Source organism: Mus musculus, chromosome 4 (genome assembly GCF_000001635.26).
Source record: "Mus musculus strain C57BL/6J chromosome 4, GRCm38.p6 C57BL/6J".
NCBI classification, from domain to species: domain Eukaryota; kingdom Metazoa; phylum Chordata; class Mammalia; order Rodentia; family Muridae; genus Mus; species Mus musculus.
Genome location: NC_000070.6, coordinates 65244159 through 65265311, shown reverse-complemented (window position 1 = coordinate 65265311; position 21153 = coordinate 65244159). Strand labels below are relative to the sequence as shown.

General features: G+C 41.2%; 1 protein-coding gene across 1 annotated transcript in view; it reads right to left on the bottom strand.

Moving 5' to 3' along the window:
- Pappa (pregnancy-associated plasma protein A) overlaps positions 1-21153 on the bottom strand; it is a 233336-nt gene that overhangs the window by 92198 nt on the left and 119985 nt on the right. The window contains exon 10 of the mRNA NM_021362.1: positions 3271-3464. Within this exon, the coding sequence (NP_067337.1) occupies positions 3271-3464 (194 nt within the window). The remainder of the gene's footprint in view (positions 1-3270; positions 3465-21153) is intronic.

The following is a 21153-nucleotide window of genomic DNA, read 5'->3' as shown; positions in this document are numbered from 1 at the left end:
TTTTAAATACTGCTGAGGTTAGAGATGATGTCTTAAACCTCTGTGGATTACATCATAGACAAAGAGATAGATACATAGTTCCAGCAAACAGCTGAGTTTTTACCATTTTTATATTACTACAGAAAGGCTTGAAGAGAGTGAAGTAAACTGGATTGTAAAGGAGATATGGGAATGGCTGGACAGTTTCATAATTCCTCAGGCCAAGCTTGCCCTGGTAAAGACCAAAAGATTGCAGAAGAGAGTCAGTGTGTGGCAGAGAGTGGGGGAAGCCTCAGTTCCAGAGACTGTGACTCTGTGTAGGGGAGACCCTAACACATGTCATCAAAAACTCTGCATGTTTTCCTGGAATCCAGCACTCCAAAATTTGGATGTGTCCACATATTTCTAGGCTCCCATTGCCATCTTATAAGATCTAACTCTAAGTCAAGATTAAGACAAGATCCTTCACATGACTGGGGAGACTCCAGCCCTTCCTGCAGGGCTCCAAGATAGACAATAGAGTGTTTACCATGAAGAAGGCAATCGGCTGTGTGTGTGTGTGTGTGTGTGTGTGTGTGTGTGTGTGTGTGTGTGTGGTGTTGAGCATGGTGGGTGGTGAAATTCAGACATGCCTGGTTCCTTTCACTCTGTTCTCCTGTATTTGATTCTGATAGTGTCTGGACTGAGCTCCTATTCATATACTCACATGTGGGTGGAGGATAAAGGAAAAGAAGAAGGAGGTGATAGGAGAAAACAAGAAGTGGAAGCAAATGAAGAGAGGGGAGAGAAAGAGAAGTTGGAGAAGGAACAAGCTGAGGGAAGGTGGGGGACCCAGGATACCCCTTCCAATCTTATTCTTCAATTCAACTTTCTAGAACCTTCTAGCTCCTCTGTGCTCACCGACAACATCTTCACTTGAGGCCCTGACAGGGTGAAAATTAACTACTGGGCTTCTCTCACCACTGTTCAAGGCAATGATGGACACAGTCCTATCTCCTTCTCCCCTGGTGTCAGAAGGGCGCAATACTTTCACTTCAGGAATAATGCCTGTCCCGAAGGAAGCCAACTTTGTGTTGTACTGTCCACGATTGCATATGTGTTGGCATGCACATGGCTGTACCTGTGTGCATGATCACATATGCACACGTGCAGTAGGCACATTTGCTTTCAAGTAGAGGAACTGGGACACTACTGTTCTGTGCCCGCCCCACCCCCCCAGGCCTTTGTTTTCCTGGTTCTGAACCCAGCCTGCACAAACTGACCCCATAGACTATGGTGAGCTGATCGCACAATGGCAACTTGAGTTACAGTTAATTCTCCATGTAACAAAGATTATACCCAAGCTCAGAGTAATGGAACCTAGTTGATTTCATTAAAATACATTTGGTAACAATGAATAATTCAGTAAGATGATTTTGTTTCCTCCCCTCCTCTTTATAGATTGAAGAGCTAGTATTTATAATGATTTTTTAATTGGATTTTTGTTTAAGAAGAACAAATCAGCCATAATCCCTGGCAGACTTCTCCCTACAAGATTGGATTAATTGTCCCATGAAAGGTTTTTGGGGTTTTTTTGGGGGGTGTTGTTTGTTTGCTTGTTTGTTTTCAAAATAAGGAGACTGGGAAATAATCTGGGTAATTTTTAAGCACAGTTGCTCCCATTATTCCTGTGTATGAAAGGTTTCTAAAGCGTTAATAATTATTTCATTTGAATGTTGTTTTTTAAGCACCTCTAGGAGTGGGATATTAGGTGATTTTGGAACTCCTGCATCTTTGATGTGGTGGAGAAACAATGGCTGGGCATCTCTTGTTGTCATTTGTAGGCAGGTGTGTGTATGTGTGCATAAGCGCATGCATATTTACAGTAAAAACAAAGCCAGCCAGTCTTGGCACCCAGTGTTATCTAGATGCTGTTCTTTGAGGAGGAGAAAAGATGAATGACACCACAGTCTACTTTCAAACCCCCAGTAACCCACTGTGGGAAGTAATAAGGTACATAGATAAAATTTCTGAAGATTTCTATGAAGCTATGACCACACAGGTGAGTCCAAACAGGGCTGATGTAGCACAGAAATAAGAGGAATGCTGACCCATTCATGGCCAGACTGACACTGCATATGGGAGGCACCTGGGGATCCTGGGTAACTCACACTTTTCATTTTCCTAAGAACATCCACTCATAGATGCAAATGAGTAAATACAAATTTGAATAATGTGAACATAGGTAAGGAGAGATGAAGAGATGATCAAATAGAAATGAAGCTGAGTATATGAGAGGTGCTACTTTACAGCACATTTAGTAATTCTCAGTGGACCCTAGCTCCAAGTCCCAATTCCCATTCATCAAAATGCCAGCTGGACTCCAACACACTTGAAATAAAGAAGGAGTATCAGAAGCATGACTGAGAATCACGGCTCATCTGCAAGGCCAAGAGGAAGACTAGGTTCAAAAATGGCCACTGTGCTGGGCAGTCAGAAGCACTGAGCTATGTCTCTGGGAAATGTGAGTCTCAGAAGAAGGCAGGTGTTTTTCTCAGCAGAATAATTGCAAAGGGGGCTCTGGGGAAGCACAGATATCCTAGGATCACATAAGCTCTGCCCCCAAAACTCTCCCTCCCTCAACTAGGCTATGAGTATCCTGTGGGAGAACTGTGTCATATAAATAGTGCATTAGGGGACCATTCACTTAGTCACAGCTTCTTAGAAGTGGCAACATCCCTGAAGAACATCAAGCTAAACTCCTATTTTAAATACTGGAATGAGAGCCAGGAAGAAAAAAATGGAACCCAGAATAGTGGAGAGACTTTACAGCAAGTTTGTGGTAGGACTGCTATTAATTCAGGAACCAGACAACTTGAGGGTCACTGCCCCTCCCAAAAAAATCAACCACCAAAAACCCCACAAAACAAAAGCAAGCAAGCAAACAAAACAAAACAAAACAAAACAAAACAAAACAAAACAAAATACCCAAAGTTTTTCCAAATAAATTTTTTCTTACCCCCATTGAATTCCAACGGTATATTCAAATTTGAGTTCTTTCCCATATTTGAATCATAATAAGAAGCCCATAGGAGAATGGTCATCATCCCCATGACGTTTACACTTCCTCCCCTTCATCACAATATGCCTTATCCTTAACCAGTGAGAGTAAAGAGGTGCTATATGACAGTTGGCTAAAGTTTCGCTCAGGTAGAGATGTTCTGTGACACTGTGCTTGAAGTGGGCACCTTGAGAGCCATAACAGGGATATAGGGAACCAGCAACAGGAGCCCTGCAAGGCTAGGAACTTACCTGAGATGCCGCTGGCTGCCCAATGACAACCCAACCTGGGCACTGCTGGTCTTGATGAGATACTGAAGCATTGGATGCCCACTGATCCAGGAAACCCTGGGGCGTGTAGACACCACAGTCTTTAATGCTAGTTTTTTGTTCAAACTCTTCACACATCCCATCCCCATCATGGAAATAGCACCGGCTGGGTTCATCTGTGGGAAATGGACATAGGAAGGGAGTCAATAATTAAATATTTCTTCTCTGGCATTAACTCTCAGCAGCAGCTCTGGAATAGACCATTCAGACCAGAAGATCCGTGGAACCTATGATCTTTAGTTACATTGGGATACTCTTCAGCCTTAATGGGAAAAGAATCTAAGAAGTCTTGCCATGCACAATGACTTGTTTGAAATTGGTAGGTGTGATTCTCAATAAATGAAACACAGCACTGCATGACTCCTTTTACAGACAGACAGGCAGGCAGGCAGGCAGGCAGGCAGGCAGGCAGACAGACAGACACACACACACACACACACACACACACACACACACACAGAGAGAGAGAGAGAGAGAGAGAGAGAGAGAGAGAGAGAGAGAGAGAGAGAGAGAGAGAAACTGAGAGCAGAAACTACAACGTCCAGGTTGCACTTGGTGGGGCTTGGGGTGGAAACTGTGTGCAATGTCCATGGGTTCTATGCAAGGTGAGAATGTTCTAGAAATTTCTCTCATAGGTTTGTGCGTATGGTTGACACATCTGACTGCACACCTAGAGTATGCTGGGAAAGCAGAACTCTTCTGTGTGGGTTTGTTGCTCCACCTGCAGCCAAATTCATAAATGTCCACTCCTCTTGAGTGAAGCTCAATCACAATGTGATGAAGGTAGCACTTTATTTACAACTCAAATATTCTAGATACAGAAACTGAGATGCCGCATGTCTTTAATAGGTGCCCAAGTCACACAATTTGTAAGTGCCAGCTCACTTTGCAAGTCCTAAGCATGTTTCCTAACACCATAGGACTTTAAGCTTACAACCTGGGTTTATTTAACTCCAAGGAAGATTTCAGTTTTGCATAAAGAACAAACCAATTTCATTCTCAGCTCAGCAACTAAACTTCTGTGTTTTATTAAATAGTCTCTTTTCTTCTCTGGAATCAGTCATCAGAGAAAAACAGGTAGCAATAGACTATGGAGACTCAAAGCACCCAGTCTAATGCCCCTGCAGTCTTAGATGATAGTCTTCAGTGTCTCACGGAGATGCCAAGTGATCAAGCACCAACCAGCCTTTTTTGAAATCCTTGTTTTGATTTGTTGCTTTGTTTATGGGTGTCATTAAAAACTGTGGCTGGTTGCACCAATGCTCTTTTGGCTGTAAGGACAAGCATCAGAGTAGTCATGAAGAGGATCCCATCAAAGAAGATCTGACCTATGTATTCAATAGAGAGCAATTCAGGGAGAGGCAAAGTAGATCTCCCTAAAAGATCATCCTGTCACTTTTTAAAACTAGTGTCCATTCTGCTCTACCACTCTCTAGTGCTGTGAGGCAGAACTAAGCAGCCCCTCTGTACAAAGTGCCTATTTTATTAACATCTCTGGATTCCTGTGAGTTTATGGTTTGATCTAGGTCATCCATCTAATATTGACTGGCGCAGAACTCTGGAGAAGGTACTAAATTTAAAGTAAAAGGTGTTGGTTTCTTCTCTGTCCCTTGCTGCTTTTAAGTATAAAAGATAGTTTTGTCTCTTAATCCTGTTCCCCTCCTCTAACGTGATTCTAATTGTTCCAGTAAGGACAATATCCCCACTGGAAAGGAACATAAATATGCCTTATACATTCTAAAACACTCATGACAAGAAAATATGCATTTCTTCTAAAGGGTCAATTCCTTTCTAAGTGGCTGAATTTAAATCAGCTTGTGAAATCAATACTTACTTGAAGTACTTTCAAATATTCTACCTTCTAGAGAAAAGCTAGGGTCATGAGGGAAAAGGACTTGAATTTTTATGTTGTTATCTGTAAAGGGAGTTATTGAATTCAGGGGCAGCAGAATGTTGAGCCTTTTCCAAGTTCCAAAATTCTTTGTTTATTCCTACAAACAGTCTACGTAGTAAAAATACTATCAAATGTGCCAGAGTAAGTCAATTCATTATAATTCAATTATTGCATGATGGGTGTAAGCCAGCAGAGAGCTCCAGTGACCAGCATGTCAGATACTTTCAACATGGAAAGAAGGCAAGGTCAGCACTTACCACAGTCTCACAGTCACCAGGTAGCCAATTCAGATACAATAAAACTTTAGGTCCAATCAAAGGGCAATCTGCCCTAAATCGAAGTCCAGTAAAGGGGACTGCAGGAAGTTATACAGTCCAGTTCTCGGCCATAGAGACAGCTGCTCTGAGGGTGGGAACTGGAACCCTTATGCCTAGCCTCTGTCTCTTTATGCTTAGCAGAGAGTTGTTTCTATTAGTTATTTAGAGAATGATAAAACATGGTCTCTTAAGGATAAGATTGTGAGGTTGGTTAACTTGGGTACCAACTTACTCTTCTTACAATGTGAAGGGACATGGGAGAAATTATGTTAAGATTATGTAATACCTACCTTCTAAGATAATTTAATTCATTTCCCAAGGCAAAGGGCACGCTCAGAGTAGCAAGAAATTGGATAAAAGTATGTTCTTCTTAAGGCTTACTTCTTTATGTTTAGATTTAGGTTGCAATAAATCTCTTTGATTTGATCTAGAATTTGAGAGTGGAAGGAGGTATAGACAGACAGGAGCAGGAGAAGAGTTACATACCTAAACAGTAAGTCAATGGATAGGCCCCAAACCTCAAATGACAGAGAGGAGCTATCATTTGAAAGAAGACAGCTTCAGACTGGAAAGATGGGTGAGTAGGAAAAGCTACTTGACGCCAAGCCTGATAACCTGAATTCAATACTTGAGACCCACGTGGTGGAAGGAGAGAACTCACTTCTCCAAGCTGCACCAAACTTCTGAAATATATGCAAGCTGACACCCCTTTTTATTACTATAAATAAATAAATAAATAAATAAATAAATAAATAAATAAATGCAATTTAATAGTTTTAAAGAGAAAGGAAGAGGATTGGAGAGAATAGAAAGGGGAGCAAAAATGAATGAATGTAGAGAGGGAAGGAGTGAGAAGGAGAGAGAGAGAAAGAGAAAGAAAGAGAATATGAGTATGTCTTGTTTCCTCTCCAACATTATGCTGACAAAGCTATTGTTAGTCTCTTTTAAAAATAACATCCTTGGACTCTGCAATTCAGTTTCTCTTGCTACTAGTGTCCTAGGGGAGCCCCTTCACTCCATCTGCCAGTGTTTTGTCTGGGGAATTCTCTCTCTTTTCCTCACTCCCTCTGCCTCAAGCACCAAAGAGAACAGGGTAAGGAATGGAATACAAATGTACGGCCAGGAAAAACAAAGACAGCAGCAACAGAACAATAAAACAAACGGAGCTTTTTGTTTCCATTACATCCATTTACTTAGGGTTCCTTGAGGGCTTTACATTGGGTGGTGAGCAGGTGATTGTGCAGAATTTGAAGTCTACAGCAAGACCAAATGATCACTCTGCCATCCTACCTCCGGTGTAGTAGCCTGATGAGATTTATAATGGAATATATTCCACTTTAAGCAGAAAGGGATATTGTGAATGAAGTGTGAGAAGAAAAGGGAGGAGAGAGGTAGAGAGAGAGAGAGAGAGAGAGAGAGAAGAGGGCAGAATGGGGGGAGGAGTACTAGAAACCCTGGGAGACTTTTGACAAGTATTTGTTGAATGAATGAATGAATGAATGAATGAATGAATGACTAAACTAGAGAATGCCTGTTGGGCTCTGGAAAATCCTTTAGATCTGTCTCAGGGGGCTAGAGAGATGGCTCAGCAGTTAAGGGCACCAACTGGTCTTCCAGAGGTCCCGAGTTCAATTCCCAGCAACTACATGGTGGCTCACAACCACCTATAGTGGGGTCTAGTGCCCTCTTCTGGTGTGTCTGAAGAGAGCAATGCTGGTGTACTCATGCATAGAATACATAAAACTTTTTTTTTTTTAAATAAAAGGTTTTGTCTCAGGATGAAGGAGAAAGAACTGAGGCACAATAAAGGACTGGCTTACAGTGAATCTTATACTAGACAGACTGATCTCTCTCTCCTTTAACCATCTTCTCCTACCAAAGAGGAATTCACCATCTCATATTCATTCTTATAGATTAAATGGTACATTTAGAAATCTGTCTACCCAGAAAGAATACTTGATGGGAACTGAGAAGGTCAACCTTTCTCAACTGAGTTTTTAGGCAGTTTAAAGGCGAAACTTTCTTTTTAACTTGGAGGAAATGAGCTTAGTTTCAAGAGTGTGAGGCCTTCTGTGTGTGGACAGGCAACTTGTCATCTCTGCATAGTCTTCATGTCATGTTCTCATCTGTACAGAATGTTAGAATGAAATACTCTGCCCCTGCATCCCGAAAGCACATGATAAACCCTCTTCTTGAGATAGGCAGGAATTGTTAAACCTACTACAGCGTTGAAGACCAAGTGACAGATTTTTCACTAAAATCTAGGCAAAGCCTAAAGTATATGTATTGTGAAGAGTTCTTTCTTTTAAAATCAGAACCCTGGATTCAAACTATCTAATGAGCTGACTCAGATTATTGGTTAATGTTATACATGTCATTTCAACTTTCTATATCTTAGGGGCTTAAGGGCTTGTACCAGGTATTCCTAAGTGATAGAGTCACTAAAAAACTAAAAGCTATGACTGTGGAAAAGGGACAAGGCTGAAGAGGATATAAGGGGATGAAAAGGGAGAGTTAACATCTCAATGAAACTTTAAAAGGATTTCTTTCTCTGTTTTTGTTTATGTGTATATACCTAGGTGAGTTTATATGCACCAGGTGCATGAAGGTGCCTGTGGAGGTCAGGGGCTAGGATCTCCTCTCAAACTGGATGTCTGAGCCATTCTGAATCACCTAACATGGAGTCTGGAAACCCCAATACTCTGCAAGAGCTCTTAAGTGCTAAGTCATTTCTCCAGCTCCACAAAACACTGTTTTTGTATAAAGGAGAAGGAAGGGTTTGTATGGCTTATATTTCCAGATCCCAGTGTACCATTGAGAAATACCAGAGTAGGAACTCAAGTCAGGAAACTAGAGCTAGGACCTGAACTAGAGACCATAGAGGAATGCTGCTTACTGGCTTGTTTCTTGGCTCATGCTTAGGTAACTTTCATGCTACAGGCCAGCTCCATGTGCCCAAGGATGGTATTCTACACAGTGGGATGAACCTTCCTACATCAACAACTAATTAAGAAAATTTGCCCATAGAGATACCCACAGGCCAATATGATAGAGGCAAGTCCTTAACAGAGATTCCCCTCCTCCCAGATGTATCTAGGTTTTGTCAAGCTGGCAAAAACCTACGATACTTGGTTATAGAGTAATACACTTTCTACAACAACACAAAACAAAACAAACAAACAAATAAAAGCCCAGAATGAGTACCAAATCTGATTTCAAGTTATTTTAACAAATTATTCTACATAAAGAATTTAATGAAAAATTTAAAGGAAGGTCTAGGCCAAGCTCTGGCATACATAATTGCAACAGTGCAACTCTGTAACTAGTCAGTAACATGGTTCTTTGTGATCCACCATATGTTCAAAACATTGTTTTATTTTCTTCCTTTTGGCCATTTTGAAAAGAAATAGAGAATCTGGATAGAAAAGGGAATACATATTGTACTGAAATTTAATAAAGAGATTTGGCAGTCTTCTGAATTAGAATTGAAGGTGTGTTGACATCACCTTGAATTTAGTGTATTTATTTAAATGGACTGAAAAAATTGTAGCAAAGATAGAGATCTAAACAAATGACTACACATCTAATAGACCCCAATAGTCCAAGACCAAAATAATTTTCTATCTATCTCTATTTGGAGCTCCAATTACATTTCATGATACCAAAGAGTGAGGACAATTCATACCATATGAATTATTAGTGACAACAAAATAGATGTGAATATATGAACAAATGATGCCTGAAACACCAAGACCTCTATAATCAGCAACAGGAAATAGCAAAATGAAAATTGACTTAGATAATCTAAATAAATACATAGTGGGGGGGGGGGGAACCCTAAACATTGATATGCAGAAAGTATGCAAAAATAGCCCAAAGGGGGTAACAAAAGATCGAATACTATAAATAGATTTCCAATGGTTTGGATGTGATCCTATCACCACATAAAGAAAAAAGAAAAGGGAGAGGAAGGGGTGAAGGAGAGAGGAAGAAAGATAGAAAGGAAGAAGACTGCAAATGAAGGAGGGAGGAAGAAGGATGGAGGTAGGGAGGGAGAAAGGGAGGTAAGGAGGGAGAGAATGGGGGAAGAAGGGAGGGAAGGATGGAAGGAGGGAGGGAAGACGAGAAGGGGGAGGACTCATCTATTCTGAAAGCTTTTCTCTTTTCTGCGCTGCAGTTTTCCTTTCTGCCTAGTAAACACATTAGATCAAATAGTTTTATAATCTTCAAACATTTTACTCAAATTTATTTGGTTCTTGATTCTTTTAACCCTCAAATCCTCAAGCCAGTATATATTTTTTCAGTCTGAAATGGGCAACTGGAAATGAAAATGCTCTAAATCCGTATACAGTGAACTTTTTTGAAAGATGTAGAAGAGGACTTTAATGAAAAACACATGAAATCAGGCACCGAAAATCAAAATTCAAACTTTAAGCCTGTCCTAAGTTATTCTTGGCTATCTAATAACCTATATCACTCCCCCATGACCCTCTCCTTTTGCTTTGCTATTTATTCTTTAAAGCAACTTTACTTTTCTTATCTATTTTGGAAAGTGGCTATAAATATCTGATACAATAGTACTATAGAAAATAAAGTGTCGAAATTTTCCAATAATGTTTTTATTTTGTCAAATGTCACCTCCCAAATCATCAAACTGGCTTCCCATTTTCTTGGTCATGTCTTACCATGACCATTTGCCCGTTCAATAAAGGATTATCTAAACGGGTTCCCAAAATACAATTCTAATTTTTGCTCTGGCTTCTCTCTACCACTGTCTACTATACTCCTCTCATGACATTAACTTGCCTCTTAAAATATTTATTTTACCCTTCAATTTTCTTTAAAAAGAGAGCAGCTGTTCCATGAAAGTAGAAGAACAGGTCATTTTGTCTTTGTCACCGTGAAGTTCAGTGATGTTCAGAGTCTAGGCAGAGAAGACCATCTGCATATAGATGCAGACTGAATGAATGAAGTTCTGTGCTCAGAAGACCATCTGCATTTATATGCATACTGAATGAATGAAGGTCTTGAACTGCAATAACTTCAGTGATTACCCACCTCATCCACATCGTGTTCACAAACACAGCAACTGAGACTGAGAAAAAGTAAGTATCTAATCTAATGTAGCATAGTTAGTTGGTGAAGCATGGAGGATCCTGACTGGCTAATAAAGGACCATTATGTAAATACTGAGAAAATACAAGTGAAAAAATATTGGTCTATGAGAACTTTATGTATGTGAGCATAGTGAAAGACCAGGCATGCAAATAAAAATGTATGCATGCATGTGTATCTTCCTCAAGCTAGGAAAACAAGGAACCTATCATTCTGTTATAGCATCCTAAACATTTGAGCCAGCAGAGGCTTTTGGATAAACTGATGTTATATGTACCAGTGGGGTGGGCCAAGGACTGGAGGATGAGTCAGAGCACCACATGAAATCAAGCCAGTAACCATACTCTGGCAAAGCTCAGTATGACTAAGGTGACTGCAGTGTGCTGGGTAGTGCTCCCATGAGTAGCTAGAGTATCGACTCAGGGTCACCCCATCCTGAGCCTTGATTGTTCTGGCTTGCCTCAAAGCCTATCCTCCTGCCATATGTTTCTGAAAAGTCCAAAAGAATGAGGCATTTGAGTCATAAGGTCCTCCAATTCCAACCCAGTAAGACACATTAGAGTATATAAAGATTGAAAGCCAGAAGTTAGGCAAGAATCACCATTGGGTAAGTTTGTTCTTCCTTATGATGATGTTTAGGCTTAAGAATTCGATTTTATGTCAATTAGAATTGGTATGTTTTTAAAACTGGTACTGTGTTCCTGCATTTTGTTGTTAATGAGATTGTGCATGTCTTTCCACTCTTTCACTAAAGAAAAGGGAAGAAAGGCAAGAAGGATTGGGAAGACGGGATCATTGGTCCTAAGTCTAACCACTACCCTTTCTGGTCAGAAACAAAAAAGTCATCATGACTCTTCTTACACAAAACAGCTTCCAAGAAGTCATGGTTGCTCTGAGGTCAGAGCAACTAGAAGAGGGGTTTGCCCAAACAAAAGCAAGAGATTGCAGACTGTATTGCTAGCTATTGACTCCAGAACACTGGCCAGAGATGCCCCCACCCCAAGACTGGATGACCATGTAATTCTTGGTCACAAAGAGCTGTACTATAGTGAGAGACTGGGATACAGAATAGGAATCTTCCGCTAAGCAATACCTGCTCAGGTATTAAGATATCTAACCTGAAAAGGAGGAGGCTCAGTGGGTCTGAAAATGTAATCATCTGCCCCGAATCTCAATTCTATACATTTACTCTTTTCCGACCCACCTATAATGGGGCTTTGTCTGATGTTCCAGCTAAGCAGAGTCCTGTGACTTGCTTCACTTATCTCTAACTCATAGCTTTACCAGGCATACCTTCTGGAAACCCTATCCGGCATTCCTTCTCTAGAAAGACTAGCTGCCACCCCTTGTTGCATTTCTATAGCACCAATGACTTGGCCAGTTAAAATCACATTTATTACATTTGCGAAGTAAATAAGGGGAAAGTTTGCCAAGTGCCAGGCTCTTAGCTAAGTGTTTCAAATACCTACAATTGCCTAATCCTAGTAGATCACTTTGTAGTAAGCTCTATCATTATCCCAATGGTACAACATGGAAAGTAAGGTTTGAAAAAGTTAACTCATCACCTAAGCCAGCTGCAGAACCAAGTTTGATTCTAAAATCCAAACTTGCTTGTATGCTCCTTCTGTATTTTTCAACATCTTTTTGAAATGGATACTGATACATAGGGGGTGTTTTTATGTGATAGGCGAACCCATTTCCTTTTGGGGTGTCCTGTGATTTTGCGTCTTGGGGGCGGCAACATGTGAGGTATCTGTGGTCACCTCTTTGGAATGATCAGGAGTCTTCAATTCCAGGCCTTTTTTTTTAAAGAGACTGTCGAAATAATGACTAACTTTGCAGACGTTAGGAAAAATAAATGATAAGACAAACTACAAGCACCCATCACAACAATCTAGCACTTGGAAGAAAACTGCTATAAGCGATTAGTAAACTCGGTTTCCCCGAAGGAAACACTCAATCCTCACTACCTTGCCCTGCACATCAACTGCATAGGCTTAATGGTTTATGTTTGACTAAACAGTTGGATTTTCTAAGAGAGAAATCTGAGTTTTTGTTGGCAAATGATTGAACATGCAGGGCCCAGCCTGCAGCCCCTCAGTCCATTAGGGAATTTACGAGGCGAGATGGGAGGGGGCCTTCAGCTCAAGCGCTCCCTTCAGACACAGTACTTACAAAGCCATCAATTTCCTTAACAAAGAGCATTGGCTTAAATGCCCCTTAAAGCGGCGCTATTTACAGAGTTACCCACTTCCTTTTGAAATCTCTGCCCAGGGGGCGGCATGCCTGCTGTTCTTTCTAGCTACTAGTTAATTAGGTTTTCTACCCAAAAGGAAGCTAGCCTAGGACTGTGCTTGATATTCAAAAGCCGCTCAATTTGGGGTTATCAGAGAGAGTCCTAGGTAATCTAAATACCCACTCGACTCAATCCAAGTCCTCAAGTGTTTGGACTTCTGGCAGCCCAGATGTGGGGAAGGAGAGAGGCGTGTTTGCACCTGACTCCTTAATAAGAAGCTAAAATAAGGGTCAGAAAAGCTTTAATGGCAGATATTTGTAAAACCCTCTGCAGTTTCCTGAAACTGAGCATAGTGACAAGGCTGTTGGGTAGATGAGGAGGCAAAAGTAGTTCAAATCACTTTTTGTCACAACTAGGAATCGGACACATATCACTGCTCCAGGGTCACCACCACTCTGAGCCTCTTAAGTGTCCCACTTAAAGACACAAAAGAAAAGTCTCCATTCAGCCACAGGTTGTCAGACTCTGAAGACTAGAAGATAAAGTTATACAACACCTAGATTGCTAAGAAATAAAACAGTCTCATAAGGAATATGCCCTTCCTTCCATCATTTGTTTTCTATTTACAGATACCACAGAGTGTATATATATGTACAGTATATATATATATATATATATATATATATGTACAGTATATATATATCTACAACATATATATATATATATATATATATAGTGTGTGTGTGTGTGTGTGTGTGTGTGTATGTGTGTTCTGAATCAAGTCCAAAGAAATTGGATTATTTAAAACATAATTATTTAAGTATCTACTCCTCAGGACTCAATTTCCAGTGAGTGGAGGTGTGTGTGTATGTGGTGTGTGTGTGTGTGTGTGTGTGTGTGTGTGTGTGTGTGTGTGTGTGAAGTATGACTGCATTGTGTTCATTCTGAGGTGTCTGATGCTGCATGAGCATAGTGAGGAAAACACCTTGCCAGGGGAAAGGAAACTGTGAGTAAATAAAAGAATGCTAGAAAGAAAGTAGAAGGCACAAAGCAAAATAAGATACGGGAACCTAACTTGGGAATGATCATGCAGGTCTTACTTGGCTTGAAGGCTATGATTAATAAGGAATTTAGATTTTCTGCTGAAACAAATGTTTACATCTTGGGTGCAAAAGCCATCACATAATAAAGACAAACTAGATTCATTCCTGTTATTGATTAAATTTCTGTTTCTCAAAAATTGGGGTTTGCCCCACCTGTAACCTTAACTACCAATGGTTCTATACTGCCTGTTCTAGGAATGGCAATCATGTCTTTGTTTGAAATGGTTGTTATGACCACCTGGAATCCTTGCCTATTGTTCAGGGGGTTGTGGTGACCATCTTGAAATGCCTTTGTTTTAAAAGGTTATTATGGTTATCTTCTTATAACCGCCTTCCTATGTTCTGTTTCTATACTCCACCGTTTGGCCTACCAAATCTCTCATTTGGAAACACCCTACAATTGAGCTATAAAGAACCTTTATCTTGCCAATGTCCAAGGCTGACCTCTCAAACTCTGCCTTAGGTGAAGGCAGCCCATATATATGCATTTTTGAAAAGCTTGCTTTCATTAATTTGGCCATGATAATTTGTGTCCATGATCTTTCTCCTTGCATCTTTAGAATTAACATTTTCCTCAAAGGCAATGCAAAGCCACGGTGAACGTGTTCCAGGGGAGAGGGACAAAAGAAGGTGTTTATTCCAGGAAAATTATTTTCTCACCTTATTGGAGGACAGATTGTGGCTGACAAAACTAAGAAACTGGGAGTTCATGGGAGCTGTCTTGCCACATTTCAGACAGACATTACAAGGTGCCTTGGGTAAAATAATGATAGTTCAGGATATAAGGAGAGATTGATGAGGAAGGAAATACTGATTTTTCAAACTGAAGTTGGATTGGTAGTTATTATAATATAGGTAAAGAGAAAGGTGGAGAAAATGTGGCTGTTTCTTGCAAGTCTTGTTTAAATGTTTTATTAGTTTAGTGAAGCCACCAGAAGGTTTGGGGAGAAAGCTGGTAAAGTTCCACGTGTGTTGAATATATAAGTGACTCTCAAATTCAGGCAGAGAAACTAGATCTATGAGCCTGCGAAGGGAAAGACTCAGTGTTAGGCGCTGAGTGCAGTGGTAAAGCGCTTGTCTCAAATGTGCAGGACAGAGCAGGGTGTGGAATGGGTACAGCTGGGCACAACGCACACCATGTGGAAACGGGTTCTGAAGGGGTGACTCTGAAGAGAGCTGAGAGTGAGAAAGGATCCCACTGTGGATGACCAGAGTGACTTTCTGGAAAAAAAATAAAATAAAACTAGGCAAGTACAGGTAGAAAAATACTTAGTGATATTTTGTTTAATCATGATGTTGAATAGAATCTCCTTCATGACCTCTTTGTATAGTGGATGATTCACACCTTTGTTGTCTTCCAGGGACAAGGTACTCTCTACATATGAGTAACATCATCACTATTTTAATAGCCATTATAATTAATATTTATTGATCACTTTCTGGCCCATGTAGTGGCAATAAGGTATGCAGACTTCATAGCACAGGGCTGGCATGGTGAGAATTGCTCAATACCCGAACATGGCTCACACTCATTAAGTGCATGAAAGGACAGATCCGTAGCTGAGGTAAAGACTACTGCTCTCATTTCTAACATAGAGAAAGATGCTCATGGACATGAGACTAGAAGAAGAGAGGCTCCCATCCTTCAGGTCCAGGCAGCCAGCTACCCTGTCTGTCGGTGCACTCTCTTGGCAAAAGAGAACAGAGGCAAACTGAAAGAGAAGCTGGGGATTCAAGTAATTCGCACAACGTTTTCCACAGTAATGAGGCTAAACCCAAGTTATGTGCGCGGTTTTGGACTGCTGAACGGAGGAGGGATGGCTCCTGCCAGAATGTTCACATTACTGCCAATGGCAGTTGATAGTTTAATTTAAACTTATGGATAATTTGGGTCGGCTTTCTGACTGGTGTTGAAAGCTAAAATCACTCTGACTTCTCATCAGGTCAGCTTGCCAAAAGTACTTTGTTGGCCCTTGAAGAGCACCCCTCTCAGGGAGGCTGATGTCTTAAAATATTGCTCTAGCTTGTTTTGCTTCTTCATAGAAACCATAATCACTACTGGACCAGGCACCCCAGGTCTCTTGTGGCATCCTGCCTCAGGATCCTCTAGGGCTAGTATACCTGCTGAGCTTCGGAGTTCACAGTGCAACTCTCACTTGCCTCTGAGTCCCATTGTTCAGGAATATTTTCTAGACTCAGAAGCTCCAACCATGAGCCTTCCAGGGCCCTGTGAACTCCTACCCATCGACCCTTACCATCACTGATGAGACCCCACAGTGACAGTTCGTATGAAGCATAGGAAGTGTAAGATGCAGCAGGTGCTTCAAACAGACAAACCCCTCTGTGAGATCTTCATGTTTATTTCCAGCTGTTGGGCACTGCCCAAGGACTATAGAAGGCAACATGGAAAAAGAAGCTTGGTCTCATGACTGTAAATGCTAGCACAGGGCATTTCACCTTTCTGTCTAGGAAGTTAAAAGAAAAGAAAGAAAGAAAGAAACCAACCTCTTTAATGATTATTATAATTTCAAATTTGTTTTATACTAATTTCTTTTAGGTCCTTAATCACTGGCAGCCTGAAGAAAGTGGGATTTCTGTTGCTCCCTTTGTTAAGTAGTTAATGGTCTGCAAATAAACACTTCAGATGATGTTTAGTAAAGAGACCCAGGGATCCTTTTGTTACCTGGAGTCTCCACTGTGTCTTGAATTATTCCCCCTTCTCATTATCTGTTTGCTGTTAGGTCCTTGGGCTCTTGAGAGTACACATTTTAGTAGATAAACCTAAAGATAAAGATGTAACATAAACTAAATAGCCCTACCTCTGGGTTCACGGGCCATTCTTTCAGACCTAGAACACCTTAGGTGAGTACCTTCAGGTGAATGAAAATCCTGAGTAAATTACTGGACACCACTATGCCTTGATTTCCTGACATATTCAACCTATATTAATACAACCTTATAGGATCAGTGTCATTAATTATTTAATTAAATTATAATATTAAATTAATTAATATAACTGCATCAATGACCCATTCTCTGTATTAGTATAACTATTATCAGGGAGGGTGAGAAAGACGGGTCCTACCAGAAGTCCTGACGTTTTCATGGAAGCTTCTGAGGTCTCTTAAACTTTCCGTGAAGCAGATCTGAGTGCAAATCTCAGCTACACCACTTAAGATACTGTTTCTCACTTTTCCTAACTCTGTATACCACTAATACACACTAATGAATTAATATTGTGGTGACCTCCAACCATAAAATTATTTTTTGTTGCTCCTTCATGTTAACTGTAATTTTGAAATTATTATAAATTGTAATGCAATTGTGATGTGTTTTCCAGTGGTCTTAAGTGATTCCTGTGATAGGGTTGGTAGTCCCTAGCCCCATCTTCAAATGGATCACTACTCAAAGGTTGAGAACTGGCTGACTTAAGAGCACCTATGACCAGCAAATTACCTTGCTTCTCTAAGGCTCTGTAAAACAGAAGCAAGACCTCCACAGTCTATGACCTTGTGAGAATCAGGAAAGGAGGGTCAGCTATTTTGCCTCAGGGAGTGACATTTGGGAAGGTTTATTCCTCTCGTGGTCATTTCTCAACTCCACAGGTATTTACTGAATGAAGATCACTTTCCCCTGAATTGTTCATACATTTGGGAGCTTTTTGTGTTGTCTATAAAGAGGCCAGCAAGTGACCTTGGCAGCTAGTGTCCCTGTGGGTCTAAAAAGAGACACCTTAGGGCAATTTGCTGGGACAGCAGTGTTAGGCCTTCCACAGGTGGGGTTGAGGACAGGTGCTGTCTGATCCTTTAACAAGAGAAGCCATATGGGCTCTAGTGGTCATTGCATCCAGACACAAAATGACACGTGCTTAAGTGTATGAGAGTGGCTGGCCAGAGCTGGCGAATGGGAACAGAGAAGTGCTTCTTTGCTCAATAGTGAAGAAACATAGATGTGAAAAAAATGTGGGGCACCAGTGTTGGGGGGTGGTGAATCCCTTTCTCTGTCCCTCTCCCATTCTTTCGGGCTCTTTCCACTGCTCTCTCCCTTATCCACCTGAACTAATCTATTGTTATTTTTATACCTACTATCTTCCTATTTAGCAGCTAGCTATGAGGAACATCTTTAGCACAGTGACAGACTGTCACTATCTGACTTTGTAGACGATCCAGAGCTTCTGTTGAATCACTATATCCCTCCTTTATAGTGACAATATATTGACAAAGGGACCTAGATGTATTTCAATAGAGTTTTATTTACCAAAACTGGCAATGTGGTGTGTTTGGCAAGGATAAATTTGCTGATCTCAGTCTGTGAAAGGATGCACGAGCCTAGTGTAAGGAGGGCAGAGCATAAAGTACACATACAAGCCACCTTCTAGTTCTTTCAGGATATAAATGACCACAGTCTGCAAAGTCCTTGAAGAACCTCGGCCTTCAATGCTACATACTCAACTTTCCCTGTAATCCACCATGCTGATTCTCCTTTCTCACTTCAAAGTTCTTCTTTGCCTTGATCACTAAATCATCTGAACTTCTAACTGTCTTGACTGTCAGCCTACCTTATAGCTCCTAATATGTCCACCTTCCTTTAGAACTTCCAGTCTCTACAGTGTATGTTTTTAAGGAATCCTTCTTGATCTCTCCAGGTGAAAGACTCCTTGGCTTCTTTTCTCCAACCATTGAGTGACTTTGAAATCCATGTCAGGGGCATTTTCCATCTTCCCTACCCCAACTCCCAGCCTTCCTTGCATGCTGCTGCTCCCTTGAAACAAGCACAGAGCAGGGCACACAGGAGGCTCAATCAATAGGAAGAGAAGGAAGGAAGGAAGGGTGATGCACGAGGCAGGCATTTTGCAATGCTTTCAGCCTAGGTCTGAGTGCAAGCAAGCACTTGCCCTTTTCTTATTTATTTATTCATTTATTTTACACAGCGAAGTTCACACATCACCTTGACTGTCCATCCATCATTTTATTTTATGCACATTACCTTTTCTCCAAAAAAAAAAGAAAAAAAAAGAAAGAAAGAAAAGAAAAGAAAAGAAAAGAAAAGAAAAGAAAAGGAAGACACAATTAGAACTCTATCCCTCACTTGCTTAAGACTTCAATTTCCCCCAGGGCACTCCCTTCAAGTGGAGAGCACTGGAAGGTCATGAATATTAAATATCTATTCCAACTCAACTCAGACTCTGAGCAAGAGCAACAGAAGGGCGCCCGAGCCCAGGTAACGGTCTTGAACCCAGTTCTAGAGATTTCTTTCCCCTTCCGGCTTACCTAGGCCATAAGTGTACAGATGCACTTCGGGGCAGATTTCTGGTCACTTTCAGTTCTGTAAAGAACCCCTTGTTCTTAACTGTCCTGATTCACATGCCAGGACTCTGGCCACCCTTCAAAGGCACACATCAAAGTATGGTCTCTATTCCTTACTTTTAAGAAAGCTTCAAGTGGGTTCCCTGATCCCGACCCCTTCCTGAGAGTCAGGAAGCTGACCCCGGGATAAGGGCTAGAATTCCTCCCTGCTGGTGTCAGAGGCCTCCTGTTTCTTTTCACTCCAACTCTACTGCTTTGTGGCTGTAGCCCCCCCCCCTCCTGGTTTGCAAAGGGTGTAGTGGGCCTTAGGCTGTGGCAGATAGGCAAGCATGATCCTAAGGAATACTGACTGGCGTATTTGAATGTATTCCTCAGACCTCCCAGTTGAGGACTCAGATCTTTGGTCCTGCCCACACGTCAGCCTTCCACCCCATTGCCTCCTTTTCCTGCTCTTTTGTGTCCTCAGTGACCCTTTTTGACCTTTGGGGTGAAAAGAATTCCTTTCTCCTCCCAGAGTCCTTCTTTTTAAAACTACACAGTTTTTTAAAACAAAAACAACCCAGGATTTTAATCCTAGAAGTTAGACTCCAAAGGCCCTTGGGGTTCATCTAACTCATCCTCACCACTTGAGGCTGATGTGTGTGGGAAGGCCTCGTGACTTTGAAAAAGGTAGCGACCAGAGCCATTTGGTGTCAGGATCCAATGGTGGGGCTCAGAACCAGCCCTGCCACAGATGCACCGTCTGCTTCTGCATCAGTCAATTCTAGGATTCAGGGGGAGGAAGAGGATGAGCCCAAGAGCTGCACTGAATTACCCTCAGTACGCTAGAGAATTATGACCTTGCAAATGCTGTCTAGTTCCCAGAAGGGAAAACTGAGCCTGGGTGGCAGCAGAGAGGTACCCATGGCTACCCAGATAGCAGCTTTAGGCTCCAAGCTCCCCAGTGCAACCAGGACACTGGGATCCACTTGAGTGCTCTTTTCTCCTTATGTTAAATGTTAGAAAGCAATTTGGCTATTGTAATTGGGAAAAGAGAAGACTTGAGAACCAAGGGTCCCATCACTGAGTCGTGTTTTTGTTTTGTTTGCTTTTGTTTCTGTTTCTTCGTAGTCGTGAATATGGCATGGCAAAGACACAAGCAAGGTGTGTGTGTGTGTGTGTGTGTGTGTATGTGTGTATTTACTTTCTGTCCTTCTAGGACTCAATGGTAACAAACAGAAAGACCAGATAATACTCTCCTGCTCATTCAAGACTTTATCCAGGTGTGGGACACAATCTTTGTTATTTGAACTCTCTTCTCTGACCTACCTGGTGAGATGACTTTAGACAATTCGCTCAAGCCCATCTCAGTGCCTCTATTTTCTGGTCAGCAAGATGTGTAAGGCTACTCTGGAAGGTTGAATGATATGTGACATTTCAGAATTTTTTTAGCATAATATTGGTGGAATTAGGCATCTAACAAATGGAGCCCTGCCTAATGAGCCCACCTACCTGGTGCAAATTCCACTTCTCCTAATCTAGTATGACCTTGGGCAATGCACATGATAGTTCAGATTTACAATTTTATCCTTTATCAAACTGGGTGATGACTTTAGTAATGTTTTAGAGTTGCTGGGAGTGCTGGTAAAATTTTTAATGAACCATGCTAGTAAAACATGAAAGAAAACAATGTATACTCCTTTAAAACTACTAAGTGTCACTATTTTAACACCGATCATAAATGAGCCCTTTTCCACTTGTATTGCTTTGGGGATCAAACTCATGGTAAACTACCTGGCTCAGATCAGAAACTGTATTGGCTTATCACAACTCTAAGTAGTAACAATAATAACTA